This window comes from Silurus aristotelis (genome assembly GCF_946808225.1).
Source record: "Silurus aristotelis genome assembly, chromosome: 19".
Taxonomy (NCBI): Eukaryota; Metazoa; Chordata; class Actinopteri; order Siluriformes; family Siluridae; genus Silurus; species Silurus aristotelis.
In genome coordinates, this window is record NC_139592.1 from 7,572,811 (window position 1) to 7,591,216 (window position 18,406).

At 35.7% G+C, this 18,406-nt stretch overlaps 1 protein-coding gene across 37 annotated transcripts in view; it reads left to right on the forward strand.

Moving 5' to 3' along the window:
* Positions 1-18,406, forward strand: part of rap1gapa (RAP1 GTPase activating protein a) — a 121,919-nt gene that overhangs the window by 30,279 nt on the left and 73,234 nt on the right. For 17 of the 37 annotated variants that reach the window (XR_014538020.1, XR_014538021.1, XR_014538022.1 and 14 more), the window contains exon 1: positions 1,209-1,474. The exons of 3 other annotated variants lie outside the window; for them this stretch is intronic. Coding sequence is in view for 14 of the 34 variants with exons in the window: in XM_083569827.1 (XP_083425953.1) it covers positions 1,431-1,474 (44 nt within the window). In the remaining 20 variants the exon portion in view is untranslated. Of the gene's footprint in view, positions 1-1,136; positions 1,475-18,406 lie in introns of those variants that run through there. 17 more of the 37 variants (XR_014538013.1, XR_014538014.1, XR_014538015.1 and 14 more) reach the window with 4 other exon arrangements.

The window sequence follows — 18,406 nt, forward strand, 5'->3', positions numbered from 1 at the left end:
ATTCCCAGATTTCAGCAAATTCACACCCCAACTTGAAAACTGTTTAAAAAAGATTTGCAACTAACCAGAATGTTCAGGGTATCTTGCCAGTGGTTTTCTTCAGCAATCTTACCTAAACACTGTCTTTACAAGTAAAAGGAGTAGACATCGAGATTTTTTTTTTTTTACGATTTTTAAGATTTTACCTTATATAACCAGTCAAGTACCCCTAAATGAAGCCATTTTAACTCACATAAGCACTGTGTTCTACCATAATTTTTAATATTGAGTCAAGCTTACTTGATTGCAATAAACCCAAACTGAAATCACTTGGATAAAAAATTATTAGAAGGCCATTGTTGCCAACTATAAACTTATTTTTAAATTTGGGAAAGGCATCATTTTTATGAATTTTATTAGATCTCTTAGAAATCAAGCAAATTAAATGAGTTTAACAATATGTCTGGTTAAGGAGTGGTTTAAAGTTTATTGCAGATAGATGGATCGATACATAGAGGGACAGACAGACTGACTGATTGACAGACAGACAGACAAAACTTTGTGTAATTTGTCTTTAACTGTTTTAGTCTTAAATACAACAGACTGATCTTGCTAAATTAACACTTCCACTTTCCCCTGTTCTATTTAATTTATTGTAAAAGTGCAGGTGTAAAGGGGAAATAACAGCTTGCAGCAGCTGTAATCAGTGATTTCAGAACTTTGTTTTGCAAGACATTGACTGCAAAGGAGGAGACATGTCCCTCTAGCTGAGCTTGTTCCTTTGTTTTGTTTGACCAGCTGGCTTTTTTTCCCAATGATTGGTGAATATATCACCTTTTTTGCTTTGAGACAATGTCTGTTGTGAAAAGTGCTATAGAAATAAACTTTTGTTAATGTACTTCTGATGCTCTCTTTAAAAGAGCCACTGTATCTTTTATTTTCAGTCTGTTAATTATTCTCTATTTTGGCATTGGTGACATTAATGCCAGCAATCACATATATTCTGAAATTTTATTTTCACTGTTACTGTACATTATATACAGCGTTGAGTTTGCAAAGCTTTTGTAAAGTTCCTTATCGGCTTGTTTACAGATTGTCTGAAAGAGTTGAATCATATTTAGTGATCACCTATTGGTCACTGGGGGCTAAAAGTGGTCAGTGGGGAGAGAAAGAAAGGAAAGGGAATGTACATAAACAGAGAGGTGGAGAGGAAGACTGAAGTGAGAGACAGAGGCAGACAGAGAGGGAGGGAGAGAGTCAGGGGAGTGGAAGAGAAGGGACACACACACACACACACACACACACACACACACACACACACACACACACACACACACATGCTTGGCCACTCATGGTTCAGTCCGGTGAGACAGACATAGTGCCTCCATCTCAGTGCGAATCACTGCCACCGTCTGTGTGTCTCTAATGCTGAGTTTAGTCTGTTTACCAAGATGCCTCAAAGGAAAAGGAGTTTCACTTTTGGAGCATATGGAGGGTAAGAAAAACTGCCATTTATGTTTTCTAATTTACGTTTTCAGTAAATCACTTTGTGTTTGCTGAGCGGGATAATAATGGCTGTCCTCTGTCACTGGTCAGAGATTATTGGCTATGCTAAAGGAAATACCACTCATCCTTAGCTTGGTTTGACATTAGATAAATACACTGATACCAGTTTTAATGTGTCTTCAGGGGCAAACATAGAGCCTTTTAGCATGTGCTCTAACGCTGTTAGTGTTGATTGGCTATCATGTAAGGAAAAACCTCATTAAAACCTATTACAGCAAAGGCGGTAATCGAGTCCGGATTTTATTAGCCTGTGCAGCTGTTTGCAGCAGATATTGACATCCAGACAGATCTGTGAACTGGTCAGAGAGCATAACACAATCACGTGCTATTTACCTTCTCAGCCAGCCCATCTGGTTTTGATTATATCCCACTTGAGTTGCTTGTTAACTCACCAAAAGAAGGCACCTAATGTGAGATTTGTGATCGACACTTGTCCGGACAGCATGAGACATGAGTGGGCTCCAGGAGACTCTGAGCGGAATTCTTCTGTCTGCTCTGTGGAGGAGTATCCCACTTGAGTCAACAGGTGCAAGGCTACCGATTCTGAACACTGCCTCATCAAGGACAAGGGCTTTCTGTTCCTGTGCTTGTGTCTAGAATGCTGACGAGAGAACAGACACTGTCCCAATCGACTGGCCCTGAAATACAGAAAACATTTCTGTCTGTGAAAGGGCAACTCTTTGTTCTTTTTCTTTTTTGCTACAGATGCCAGACATTTTCGAGGTTCAAAACTCTATTGATACTCTCATTTTTTTTTAATGATGTTGATATTTCTCATCTTGGTGGGTGATTATGTCTCAGAAAAAAGGTCATTAAAAAAAATTGCATGCTGTTTATAATATTTTGCTGCCCAACATATGTTTCACTTTCAACTGAGTTTCTATCACCCATTCAGGATCTGAAATAAAACAGGGAAAACACTTTTAAATTAAGGAACTTCCCAGCCAGAAGTGAACTTGCTGGCTAGTGTCTGGGTTCATTCACATATTTGAAGTGCATGGCATTTTTTGTTTCATATGGGCAGTCATGCTTCATTTCATGCTCTCTTAATGAAGCAACTTGAAATCAACAGTGTGTTTAGAACCAGAAATGCTCAACCCCCACATGCTCTCTCTCTCATTGTAGCATTTCACCTAAACCAGGGCCAGACAATCTGGGCACTAGCTTGACTCACACCATGTCTTTGTCTGCTGTTACTGCCACAATGCCAGTATATAAAAAAATAAAAAAACGAAGGCTTTGTGTGGACCTTTTCAGGAACAGCCTTGTGAAAAAGGACATTTGTTGTATTGAATCTAGTGTAGTCATTCTAAGAATCCCACAAGTTTTATATACTATTTTTTTTAAATCATTCTACATTCTTTTATTCTATCAATCTAAGGCAATTGTAAATGGATCATATAGTGGAAAAGAACAGATACTATTGCTTTTTGCCATTATGTTATGGTTTCATAGCCTATATTGTATTTATTTGGCTTTACTTTAGCAGGTTCTTCTATAAGGTCTCATGTGGGATAACTGTAACATTTAATTTCTAAGAATTGTATTTAGACAATTGCTGATGGACTTCTAAATGGTAATACAATGTAGTGGTGAGAAATAATGTTTATCCAGTATTTTAACAGATTTTAACAGATTACACTAAATGTTGCACATGTGCACTTTGTGTTGTTAGTTTAGAGTTATGTGTACTTCTGTGTTCTTTGTATTCCTTTTGTTAATTTATGCTGTTTGCTGTAGCACCTGGGTCCTGAGGAAACATTGTTTTGTTTCACTGTGTTTAACTTCACACGTTGTAGCCATTAATTCTCTCAAAAACTGTTAATCCCAAAACTTACACTTGTTACAGTTATTTGCATTCGCTACACATGTACCTGCTGCTGTAATCATGAACATTATTACAGTCATCTGTTAAAAATCCTTTCAACACACTTCATGTTGACTGATCAATATTCATTGTCCCACAAAGACGATGCGTTCTCATTGAGTCTGGTTCCTCTAACTATCAACTCATGATAGATCTCACAATAGATCTAAATCCACATCCGGATTTATTTAAAGCTGCAAAGTAACTATAAGTGTAACTAAAGTGCAAACTATATATATAAATATTTTTATGTTTGTTTTAATTTCTTGTTAGTCATTTCACAGTTATTTGGGAATCATTTGCTTCGTTACAATTGCTGTGAAATTTGGCTTTATAGAGTAGCTTGTTACATAGTTAAAGCCGGTACGAAATGGTGCTGTGCATGCAGCTGTGCTAGGATGCAAGATACTAAATAGGAAAGGTTCACACAATATCTAGGTAAGCTTACACAAAATATTATTTTGGCCGACTGCTTATGAATAAGAATTACTAGCTAATCCTAGCCGAGCAGGTAGGATTGCATGTTGGAATGAATATTTGGTTATGCCTTGCAGTTCTTGTCCTAATTAACTGATGAAAAAATCTCTGATTGATTGCTGCACATGGTTCAGAAAATAATGCTTAGTTATAATGGTTATAATGGATGATCAGAACGTCAGGTATTTGGTCATTAAGTGACAAGTCATTCTTTACTAACAATAACTTGTCATGACTTTTTTGGATAATTTGCAGTTAAAATACATTAACCAATGGTTCTTATGGATTCCTAAAAACATATCAACGTTTCAGCTATTCTAAAAATGAAGGCCCGACTTATCACTCAGTGTTATCTGAGCTGCCTAGGCACATGCACATGACATTCTTCTTGTTCTTTTGTATGACAGGTGGCAATGAGTCTCAGGGATGCTTGTCCTGTTGCACAACATGATGTTATGTTGTGTTAAAAGTCAGTGACAGGGTCAAACGCCAATGTGGGCCGCTAGTCTTGCATACCAGCATGAAATATATACTGGTATGATGATTAGCAGTATTTATTTATGTGACTGTCATAGTGGATATATTCATCTGGCTGTCCTGCTATGTGTGAGTGTGTGTTATTTGTGTGAGTACAGTGCAGTATACTGTGTTCACTGTGCTAAGGTATGAGTATGCACATTTACACTTCTTCACGCTCAGTTACTGCATTCAGTAGATATTGACCGAATGAAACCTTGGGTCAAACTGCATACCAAAGTACTGTGGAAATACACCAAATCCTTATAGTAGTTACTTAGCAATATATGCACTATTGACATCGTTGACTCATCATTTTTTATGAAAAAACAAATACTCAATATGTCTTAAGTTTCATTATGTACAGACATGAGATATGAAATAAAAATGTGATTATGATTAAAATATGCAAGATCTCTCATGCTCCTGAATGAAATCGAGTCAATACATACATTGTCATGCTAAAAATATGCAAATAATGAAAATACATATGTATTTCTTACAGATTAAATATGCGCATGAGCTTTAAAATTTTTTTTTTTTTTTTTACTGTAGACACCATGAAAAAAACCTGTTTAATATTTCTTGTTTCTTGTTGAACATTGAAAAGTCAATACGCCTTTTGTGATTTTACATACACAATAAAATAAAATGTTTTAAATAGCAGTATGAATACATTTTCTGCTGTTATTCCTCAATCAAGTAGTACAAAGATATTAAAGGAAATTTTCTAACAAAGATTCAAGCTGTATTTTGTAGTTATTTTGCACTATATAGTTAAAATATTTAACCCACTTCTTTTTGTGAAGACTTTCTACTAGATTTGTACAGCTGGACTGTAGGAATTTGTACTCATTTAGCCACAAAATTATTAGTGCGGTCGGGCACCGAAGCCGACTGAAGACATCTGTGGAGTAAAGAATGTTCCAGTTCATCCGAAAGATATTAAGGTCAAAGCCCTCCAGTTATTCCATTCCAAGTTTGGCACACATTGTGATTCTGAAACCGGTTTTGGCCTCTTACCCCCAGTGAAGGGAGATTTTAATGCTACAGGATACAAAAATATCCTACACAGCTGTGTTATTTTAACTTTGTAGCAACAGTTTAGTTGGAGCTCCACATCTGATAGTCAGGTCTAAAGAATTTTGCATTTTATCCTTGTAGTTAATTTAGGCTAGACTGGCCAGACTAAACTGGTGCTTCCTTTGGACAGTTAAGGAATATATTTTGCAAGAATATTTGATTTTGTGTAAGAATTTGTGTTTAAACAACAATAGTGATTGCTATTGCATACTCTTTAATTGTGTAATAAATGCAGCGTTTTTGTTCATGCTGATATTTAGCTACTGTGTCTTTTGTAAACTTAGACATATCTAATGGCTACAGCTAACAAAAGGTTTTTCTTCATGCTATTGTGGTTTCCATGGATATCTTAAACACTCAAAGAATTTGTTAAAGGTGCTAAAGTTACAATATACTGGTATTTTGTTGGCTAGTTTCAGGGCTAGATTTACCTCAAATTGCTTGTCATTTGATTTGGTTTCATGGCATACCTAGTGGTTGGTAGCATTCTGGTTGAGACCACTAATGCTATAGGCAGGTTATATAATTGATGCCATAAATAATGAAAAAGCATGTTAGATATTAGGCACATGATACTGTAGATAGGTTTTGATTTTGCACATAATTAAATATATACAGTAAGCATATAAGTATACAGACTCAACCCAAACAAATCCTTTGTCTTTACGTGTCGGTGCAGCACACGGCACATTATCCCCAGTGTTTTTATTACTGACTGACCTGCTTATAGACAATGTGTTGGTGGTGAGAAGACAGTGTAATATCAATATTGTAATAATTTAAGTCAAAGTAAATTTTACTGAAATACCATGGATACCATGATTTAAAAAAAATATATTAAAATTTTAATTATCACAAACTAACTGGAAGGAACTCATCTGATTATTTATTTAGTTAAGCCATTTAAACCATAGTTAAAAACTAATAAACATTATTATTTAACTATTATTTTGGCATTTACTTTCACAGTTTTTTTTTTTTTACTATAACTGTATTTATTTAAAATAAATTGGATTAGATGTTTATTAATGTTTGTCAATATTATTATAGTGTTATAATTTTTTTATTACTTTTTACTTTAAAAATATTACTCTGTTTTGGTGGAGCTCGTCTTGTGATTTATTTGTGATGTCAGACTCCACAATAGTGATTAATTGTTCACAAATAGGTTTAGATATTTATCTTTTTAGTTTAATGTGGCACTTGTATAAGCTTTAGTGTAGGTGGGCTGTTAAGTATTTGCCCAGCAGGGGGCTCTTTCCTCTGCCATTGCCCTTTTTACCAGCAGCTAAATACTAAGGTGCTACACTCTACAAACAGTAACCCAAAAGACTTGTAACAGATGTGTGTCAATTAAATAATAATAATAATTCATTTATTCTTTCTTTCGGCTTCTCCCATTAGGGGTCGCCACAGCGGACCATCCGCATGTTTGATTTGGCACAGGCACTAAGGCTTGTGCAACCCTAATGGCTGGAGTTGGTTTCCTGACCGGGGATCGAACCCGGGCCGCAGCGGTGAGAGCGCCGCATCCTAACCACTAGAACACCAGGGAACCAAAAACAAAATAATAATTATTAATAATACAAATAATAATAATAATAATAATAATAATAATTATTATTATTATTATTATTATTATTAATAATAATTATTATTATTTTGTTTATACTAATTGAGCATGTCCAATGAGCTGATTTCAATTTAACCAGTGAAATGAAACATCAGTGTTTTGAAAGAAAGGGTTAAATGAAATGATCCTGTATTGCTGACAGTTTGTAGATGAAAATTTTTCTGTGTGATACCAATTGTGTAGTGTTGAAAAGCCTTAAAGAATCCTGAACCTTTTTTTTTTTTTTTTTTTTGCAATTTCCAGCAGTAATCTTTTATTGTTACTTCAGCTTTCTTTATTAACAGAAAGGGAACTGATTAAAGAGAAGCAAGATGTCTGAGATACTCTTTTCTTTTATTTCTTTCATTTCTTAGATTTCATGTGAATTTCACTTTGTGTGTTCCTCTGGCTATAAGACATGTGAACCAGGAGATATGTAGCAATCATCTGGTTTTCTTATCATAACATAAATCATAAACCATAATGTGACCTTAGACGCTTTTTTCAGTATTTTCTTGAGAACATAATTTGCACAGAATAGAAATAAAGAAAATGTGAAAAATGTATTTGTGGAATAAATTGCATTTGTGGTGCAGTAATTAATTCATTATCTTGAGTGAGGCACATGATATGCCCCTGACATTCTCAGCATTTCACATGGTCTTGTTATCTATGCTGTGCTCATGCAGAAATAAAGATAACATTGCTAGAACAACCCATCAATGGTGTTTGCCATAGGAAGTATGTTTTGTTAACAGTTAAACCTGTAACCTGTGTAACTTTATTTTGTCAGGGAATACAGGAGTATTCGTGGAGCTGTAACTTAGCATCTCATGCTCTTACATGTTTCTTTTGTCTTATTCATAATGTCGACTTTATCAAGTCTTCATGTTTTCTAAACGAAAATACATTTCACTTTTCAATTTGAATCACAATTCAAAGTACAGTTTTAAGAAAATCATTTTTCCTTACAATTATTTAAAAATTCTATTTCTATTCCACTAAAACACACAAACACATAAATATTTTATTTGCAATTGATTAATTAAATCAAACATAAGCACTTCATTTATGTATTAAACATAAAAAATAACCATTACATGAAAACTATCTTTATACTAAATGCATATTATAATAAATGCATCATTCCAGGTTGCCATTTATCTCCCAACAGTGTTGAATTATTAGATCTGAAGCTTTTGATGTATTTTCTATAACATCAATCAACTTAATAACAAAATACATGTTTATATTAATGTGCTTATTCTAGTAATGTACATTCTTTTCTATATAACAGCACATTCACATAGACTACATAAACAGGTCTAAATCTAAAACTTAATTTACAACTTGTGTTATCGCAAATTAATTATTATTATTTTTTTTTTAGATTATTACTATTATTATTATTATTATTATTATTATTATGGATTGGTTGATTTATTTATTTTTTATTTATCTTTGTACTTGCTAAATTAACTTTAGTTGAGAATAAGTGTGTCTGTGTGTATGGTGTTTTGCTAGAGGCTTATACAGTATCTCATCCAGAGTGTATTTAGACTCTGAATACAAGTATTCTGCACCCACCACCACTCTGACTTTAATAAAGCACTTACTGAAGATGAATGTATAAAATAATAATAATTTTTATTTAGATTCCTACATAAAGTGAAAAAACTGCTTTTATATAAAGACTGCATTTGATTGCAGTAGTTCTCTTTATTCGTTAGCACCCAAGCTGGCAAATCTAGATTCCTTTTTGTTCCATTTCTTCATTTCTTTTTTTTTTTTTTTGATGTATTTAATTAATGTCAGCACGGAAGCCAAGTAGGGCACTCCCTTCCTCTATGGCTCCATTATGTAGGCACAAAGCACTTGCTCTACTGGCCCAGATAAACCAGGATAAGGGTTCTCTGTAGGCTACACCTCACTGGTCATGCCTTATGCCACTGGGCACTAATGGCAATTTAATATGCAGCCTCTACTGATAGCAGAGATGGAGAAAATAAACATAGTTACTTATCTAGCATATCCTTAGCATAACTGTCCATGTCACACCTGTCATGGACAGTTCAAATTTTCTCTTAAATTAAACTAGAAGACCGAAACCTGTTTCAGCATAAAACTGTGTTTTATGTTTTGTGACCATGGTGTACAACGTCTAAAGTGAAAGATCTGAGTTCCTTGCAATAGAGCTCTGACTTCCACCATACTGAACATATTAGGGATTAATTGGAATGCTGACTGTACCTAGTTAGGTGTATAAATTCATCTTCTTATTTACCAAAGGCATTTGCTAATAACATGGATCCAGGGAACCTCTGTTTAAAGATTATATCCTAAAATCATCTACAGGGTAACATCAATCTCCAACAATTTGGAGTAGCTCACACAGTTCTTCTATCTTTTACTCAGAAGTAGACCACTTCTGCTCTTGTTTTGTAAAACCCTACGAATATTATGGATCTATGGGCAAATGCACTGTACTTTTAATTTTGCCTGTACTTAACCTTTGCCTTTCCTGGGGAATTGGTTTAAACCTGACCTACCACCATTTCAACCAAACAACACTGAACCAAATATTTACAGAGAATAAAAGAAAATTCTTAAAGGATTTCAGTTGTCTGGAATCAGGATAGGTTGCAGACTTTGAACCACTAATTAACTGCAAAGGTTTTTAAGGATTTGCCCATTTCTGCAAGTGATTCTTCCTGTGATTCAGCTCTGAAGAAGCCCTCTGATATTACCCTTAATCTAAATGGGAAACCTAGTGGTTAGGAAATGAACCCAATGTTTGAAAATCACTGTTCCAGAATGCTTTGCCAGCACTCCCGATCTGCTGTCTAGATGATGAAGTAATCAGCCCCTTATTCTCTATTCTTAATAGAGATTTACAGTGGGAGCAATTTTTTCTTAACAACATGGCAACCTTGAAAAACTGCAACATAGATTCTTTATGGAAACTAAAAGCAAAAGAACATAACTATTATAGGGGGAATCCAGAACTTGCTTATAATTAAGGATGTAGTATTGTAAAGAACTGTCTGAACATCTTTACAGGTCACCAGAACATAAAGCAAAGACATAAAGTCCATGCCAAGGCAGTGTCCCCTCTTCTTCACATATTCTAACCTGAAAATGCTATAGACCTGATTCCAATAGCTTAAGCACTTGCCTTGTCATGTGTCTGGTGTAACCTAATAATAATGATTTTCCCAGAAACCACCCTCCACAGGTCATGCATTGCAGCTCTATACTTCTTCTTCTTCTTCTTCTTTCGGCTGCTCCCGTTAGGGGTCACCACAGCCGATCATCCGTCTCTATACTACTCTGTCCTCTAAATTTGCCTCTTTCAAACCAACTGCCTGCATGTCTTCCCTCTTCACATTAAAAAACCTCTTTCTTGGCCTTAAGGTTTTCCTCCATTCTGGTGGCTCCATCCTCAGCATTCTTCTACAGTTATACCCCATGTCACTCCTCTGCACATGTCCAGACCATCTCAATCTGGCATCTGTGTCCCCAAAACATCCTACATGCACAGTCCCTCAAATAAACTTATTTCTACTCCTATCCATCCTTGTCACTCCCAATGAAAATCTCAATGCATTGCAGCTGCATTCAACTGGAAAATGATGATGGCCCAATACAACCATGGTTTTCCCTAGAGAAGACATACAAAGATGCGTGAGAACATCATCCAGTTATTACACATCTCACCTAGTTCTTTATATTCCAGGATTCAACAAGTCTGGATTCAGGATTTAGTCCTGGACTTTCATGCTGAGTGTTAGGTTCAGTTTCACACCTTATATTAATTACCACCAGGTTTTCTTAAACGTCTATACACCTCAAGAGAACATCTGTAACACATCGCTCTCTATTTAATCACAGATCTCCCAGTTTGCCATGGTAATACTACGATTCTGGATACAAAATTTCAATTTTGTCACAGATAGTTCACTACCACACCACCAGAGGGAACCCTCCCCTAAATCGTAAACTCTTTTGTAAGTCAGACTTATTTCTCGCCATAACTGTATGTACAGCACACAGACACTCATGGTAATTGTAATGTCTTGTTGCTTGTTTATAAATTGAGTAAGTTCAGAGCTGATGTTTCACTGATTGAGCTCTGTATGTGACCCAGCCTTACTTTTCAGTTTTTTGGGGTTTTTTTTTCATCCTGAATGCCCCTTGCTCTGGTTTTACATTGATCTACTCTTGCCTGTTTTGTGACTATTATTTTGGATCTGCTGTTTGGATTGTGTTTCATTAGATTGTGTCTTTGTGGTGTATGACCTAGATCTACCCATTGTATGTTTTTTTTTTTTTGTGTTGGACATTGTTTGAGTTAAACTTACACATCTAAGTATACTCTCAAGTCTCATTTTTATACACAGTATTTACATAAAGGAGGATAAAAAAAGTGTTGTTGTGAAAAACAACCAACCAACAAACCATCTTCAATATTATGCCCTCGGAGAAGCATGGTACCATTTAACATGCTTTAAATATCACATCAAATATTGACGTCTGTTACAGACACTTATGAATTTGAGACTGAATCAAATGAGAAGGAGGAATTAATTTTAGATAGACAGTGGGACATTAAACTAGCAGAATAAATTATCACAGTGATGACTAAACACACTGCATATGTTCAGGGATGTATGTGGGAAGCTTTAGAGTATCTCTCACAAGACAACTATTGAACCCTAAATCCTTAGTTATTATCCCACACACAGAGACACACAAACACACACACAAAAATCTTTCTTTTAATCTGGGAACACTGGCCGTGAGAAGGGAATCAAAGCCACCATTGCAAAGAACACACACCATGACACATCATTCATACCCAAGGGCAACTTGTGGCAAATTAGGTAAGCAGGACGAAACCAGAGAGCCCACATAGTGGTGGGAAAAAACGTGAAGCATCATACCAGGGACCCTGGAGCTGTAAGGTGGTAACGCTATTCAACAATTACACATTGCAAAAACTTGGAATGGCTTATTGTAAGGCAGTGTATAGCATATCAAATAAATATCTAAAATATCTTTCACATTAAATCCTGAGTTATTTTCCACGTTTAATACGATACTAGTGTCAAAGTATGTGGTGGAATACAATTATGTTTTTTAATATTGCACCAATTGCACAATATAGCAACATCAGAGTTTGTCTACTTTTGACATCCTCACAGTGCCTATCTAACTATCTGCAAGTATCTGTTGCTGACTTATGTCCATGGATAAGTATTAACGAGAGGATTATCAGGATGATTTATAGCTGAATAATCCATGTATATCTTAATAGAATTTTGCAAGATCTCAGGTCTCTGAAGCTGTGATTATGAGCATTATTCAAAACTGCATTGTGTTGTGCTGTAAGGCTCATTATGCCATCATTATGCCATCATTATGCAAAATAACATAGGTGTGATGATAAGTTGTGCCCTATATTCCTGAACTGTGTGGTGGCTGTAGATTGAAAAGATAAATATGCAAAATCCGAATTTTAGCCTTTCCTGCAATTGTCAGTTGGACTAATAGGTTTGCCTCATGAAATCCAGGCTATGTATTGCTGGAAAGCCCCAATGCTTTCTTAATATTTCAATATCCTGAACCTTAACACCACATGAAAGGATTTCAAATTTTATTTAATCAGGATTAAACATAAAAATACCTTTAAAAATACATCAAAAGTATGTGAACGTCTGAGCAATCACACATGCACGCACTGTGCTTATGCTTGTCGAACATCCTATTATAGATTTAGTTGCCCTTTGCTCTTGTAATAACCTCCACTCTTCTCTAAAGGCTTTTCCTGTCTATTGGATTGTTACTTGGTCATTCGTGTTCATTCAGCCACATGCGCATTAGTGAGACCAGGTAATGTAGTTGGCATTTCAATTCATTCCTAAGGTGAAAGGCTGAGGTCAAGGATCTGTGCAGCCACTTAAATGCTTTGAAACCAAACCTGGCAAGCCATGTTTTCATTGACCTTGCCTTGTGTACATTTGAAAAATAGATTCGCTTTAAGCCTTAGTCACAGTGAAGGGCAATCACAATGATGTGGAATTTAAGACTTTCTATATAATCAGGTGTCTCCATTTTCAAAACTTAAGGAAGTCTCACATATTAAGACATGACCTTGCCATTTTTTAATAATTGAAGGCAATCATAATGACTGAGCATATAAGATATTCCAAGCCATCACCTGCCATAGTTTTGTGCCAAAAGCTTGTGAAAGGCCAACATATAGAGGTCATTGTCAGGCATCTATATATTATTGGCATATTGTGCACTACCCATGTATTTCTTAAGCTAAAAAATACTAAAATGCCTTTAGTTTCTGAATTTACATTGAATTGTGCACATCATAGATTGATCTTAGATATTTATTTAGATATATATGCAAATCTAATCTAAGACAATCAATTATGATAGCACTATTTTTTATTCCTCTTGCACCATGATAAGCATTGTGCGGCAAGGGCCTGGTGGCTTACTTGCCGTTTGCATAGCAGTTTTGTTACGGGTCGGGTTGCTAGCCCAACTTCCCTTCCTCCTCCTTTCGCATCCGGGCTTGGGACTGTCAATGGCAGAGTATTTTGTCCCTATTCCACAACTGAGCACTCATGGGGGGTTAAGGGCCTTGCTTAAGGGCCCAAGAGTGGCAGCCTGGTATTGCCGGGACTTTAGCGCACAACCCCTGGATCCAAAGTCCAATACATTAACCACTAGGCTACCACTTCCCCCAATATGATAGCATAAAATGACTATGATAGATAATCTATACAAAGAAAAGCAATATCAAAAAATTATTAAGTATGCATAGTTCACTCAAACAGCAGCCATTAAATTGCAGATAAAACACACACTAGGTTTGAATTTCCTTTTTTTTTTTTTTTTTTTTACTCTGATTGTGACAATCTACAGATACTGCATGCATAATAGAAGTGTCTGGGATCCAGAATCTCTTAGTTTAGGTAACCAATATATTCATTAATGAAGTTTTAATGATATAACTATACAAACATTGAAAACAAGCATTTAAAGCCTCAGTAAATCACGTTCGAAAACACAAGTTACTAAAAGAGATTACAGGTTTGATAAAAAAAAAGAAAATAGTAAAATAATTTGATGTACAAATGCAAAAGCATTCGCTGAAAACCACAACAGTAACTAAAAATGTTATCGTTGCTGCTGTTATTTGCTGCTTTTAGATTTAGTGTTTGTCTGCACCGGTTTAATTGAATCAATCATTGTCGCGAGCGAGGGACATGACCTGATGCTCGCGAGTCACGACAGAACAGATCCAGTGCGACTGTCCCGAAGTTACAGTTTACACAATAACACTTCATTAAACTATACTATTTTCACTTAATGAGGATGATATTAGGTGAAGGTGATATATTGGGATATTTCTTATTATAAGTATTGGATATAATTTTAGGAAATCTGTCATTAACCACCATATGCAAACTTTAGCAAAAGGTTTTTTTACCAGCTTCTATAAAGGTAAAGAATGCAAGGCAAGAAAAGACAGGCATGTCCTGTATTCTCACAAGTGCAACTTTAGGTTTGTGTATATAGCACTGTTCTTTAAGCCACATATTAAACTTCGTCTGCTTATAAGTGCATCCACGAACAGTGCATGTTGTTCCTGATCTTTTGAGTGCTATTTTAACATATTCCTGTCTGAAAAACAAACCAAATATAACCAAAAATTGCCATCGGCACAAGTCAGTCAACGCTGTTATTATTTCCGTCTGAAGTTATACCCATAGTTTTTACAGCAGAGCCCTCAGAAAACAGGTGGATTTTAACCCTAACATTAGTGCTACGCTAGTACTTCCTGTCATTGTTTAACTGCAGAGATAACAAGACTGCTATGTATCTAACGGCCAGATATAAACTTTTAAAATCTTAATACAGTTCCGCCGAACAAAATATTGCGATACTGATGTGTATTGATATTTTCTTACACCTTTTTTTCTATGTAGTATAAAACAAAACGTATTTACTATAATACCATTAGTAACTTTTCATTTAAATGTATTCCTGAGGTGAGCTGAAATTGTTGATTTGTTTTCTGATATTCATGTGCCATATCTAATCAAGAATCAGGAGCATGTGATGTTAAATAAGGACCTGCCGAGTCTGTTTTGATTTTTGAATTTGATTTTGAGGTTGTTTTTTTCTCGCTAACCTGCAAGCACTCAGTAAACAAAACATCATGGAAACTGAAACATATTGTTCAACTTTCATGATATTGTATGTACGCCAGAAAGAGTTATATATAAACCAAATCCATCGTTTTAATCTATGATTAATGCTTCCATATAAATCAGAATTCTTCCATGGTAACAGGAATACCCGAATTGTTGTCAGATGGTGGTGGATGAAGCCATGAATAAGCATCTTAATCCAGGACAGAAAAATTGAGTAAAAGTGCTGGATTCCCAGAGTAGCCCACTCTCTGGCCTGCCTAGGGACAGGGGACTGTCTGTTCAAAGCAAAATGCTTCACAAAAAAGAGCAGAGATATGAAGAGAGACTGCTTAGCAGTAGGAGTGCTGAAATATTGAGCAGCTGGGTAAGATTTGTTGATATGACAGAGAAGTGTGTATATCTATTCAGATGCCTTCCTGGGCCTATTTAGAGGATTTTTGCAGAATAGAAAAAAAATAAAATGGATTTTAATTGAAAGCCTTGCTTTATGTCTAGTGTTGTTCTAATAAATCCCTGAACGGGATGAAGCATTTACTGGAGAGGAATTAATAAATGTAAGAAATGTGATTAAAAAAAAAAAAAAAAAAAAAAAAAAAAAAAAGCTGGCACTCTTTGTCATAATATTCCTAAATGACTTATTTACTTAGCCTACGTCTTTTACGTGAATGTTTTTATCTTGAGAGGATATTTCCATTGTTGCATCAGATTTAAGCGAATATATGGATTAAATTTGCCACTGTTCATGACCGACAATTGCATGCAACATAAAAATGAACTAAATAAGATCCAACTGCCACTCTTTTAATTTTTCGATCATCCTTCTGTCTTTGGTGTGTGGTGACGGATCTGAAATCCTTGCAGCTGTGCTTGTCTTTGAGTGTTGCACCACAGCTCCATCTGCTGCTTTCCAACACAACTACTCTTCTAAGCAACAGATGAATATTAAAATGTTTAATTCACAGTAGCAGCAGCTGTTTATGTGTTTATGATGCTGAGATGTTTATTTAACTCACGCATTCAGGTTGCATTTGTAATCATATACAGCCGAAATCAGTTTAAAGCGGAAGATGGAAAAAAATTATTAAGGTAAAGAACATGGAGGAGCCATCAGGAATCAGTGTTACATGACTACCCCATGTTCATTAGCCAGCTATATTAAAAGTTTAAATACTTCAGAATGTAAGGCAAAGGTTTGAATGAGGACATGGCTATCTAACAGGCAATGCTAGTGGGAATCCTGCTACACTTTTGGCACTCTAATTGGAAAAGCTGTTCTTGTGCTGAGGGAGCGGGTGGGTGGAAGTCATGTACAAGCAAATTAGACACCACTGTGTGTACAGTCAAATGAGATATCTCCAATAATTACTCTATATGCATAACAGATAGCAACACACTGAGATGTACTGTATATGTTCCAGTTCTGACCCATGTTCTCCTGCACTTACACTAGCAACTCACGCAGTTGCGGTATTAAATAGAGTAGGACTGAAAAGTGACCCCAAATTTCCTGGACTTGTATTAGATTGGATGTGACATACACTATATACACTGACCAGGTATAACATTATGACATTATAACATTATAAACGGTATAGTGAATAACACTAATTATCTCTTCATCATGGCACCTGATGCGAAGTTGCGACGGCTAGACGACTGGGTCAGAGCATTTCCAAAACTGCAGCTTTTGTTGGGTGTTCCCAGTCTGTAGTGGTCAGTATCTATCAAAAGTGGTCTAAGGAAATAACAGTGGTGAACCAGCGAGAGGGTCATGGCGAGAGGGCCAAATCTCATCAATGCACATGGAAATCGAAGGCTGGCCCGTGTGGTCCGATCCAACAGATGAGCCCCTGCTGCTCAAATCGCTAAAGAAAATAATGCTGTTAATGCTTGACAGGTCAGAACTGTTTTGGCAGCAAAAGGGAGACCAACACAATATTATGCAGGTGGTCATAATGTTATGGTGTATTATCGGGACACCTAATTTTTTTTAAAACATTCATTGGATGTGGTAAAATTCTTTCATTTGATCTAGAAGACCTCAACCCTTTTCAGCATGCCAATGTCCCTATGCACTAAGTAAGCTCCATTAAGATATGGTTTACATAGTTTGAAGTTGGAGTTCTTGAGTGGCCTGATATAGATATCTAACTTCAACCCTATTGATCATGTTTGGGGTGAATTGGGCCACTGACTGCACCCCAGGCCTCTTCACCCTACAGATACTGTATGAATCTCATGGTCAGATGTCAACAAACATTTGTCCATATATTGTATAAATACAGTATATTGTATGCATTTGGAATGATTCATGTCCAAAATAAGCACCTCACTTGTTATGAGGAATCTGCATACTACGCAAGATTTTTCACATGAAGCTGGCTCTTTTTCCCAAGATCACATTGTATATGAAAAAACAAGGCACAAGACTGATGCCTTGAATATTTTGGTATCATTAGTGCATGTGAAAAGAGGTTTAGTTGAGCATGTTGCTGTGATTTCTGATCAGATCTGCTTCTCATCTTTTCCCAAAATAATTGACATCATTTTCCTCCTTCAAAAAGTGCAGTGTAATATTGTTTTGGCTTCTTGAACCACCCCATCCATTTTCTTTGGTTTGTTACCTGATTGTGATCACCTGTTACTCACCTGATTACTTTATCTATGTAAACCCTGCTGTTTCTTTATAGTAGTATTTGGAATAATGTTGCAGTCACTGTCATTAATTCCAAGCTTTGTTTTCTAATCTGTTTTTTTAAGTCTTTTTTTGTTTTAGGATTAATCCTTTCAATGTTTCTGATTGTCCATTGCTGCATATTAAGTTTGTCTGCCTTTGTCTAAAATCCATTGCTGCAGCGTGACATTCTTTTGACATTCTCGTTATTACCCTCTCATTATTAGTTATTGCTTTCATAATGTTTCTCCATGCACTGTGACCAAGAATAAGGTTTTTGTAGTCATCTAAATATAGTAAATATATTTCGAAATCTTATGTCAGTAGATTTGTGGTTGTTTGACAAATGTAGAGATGCACAAAATTAAAATCATGCAAGATCAGTTTTAATAATT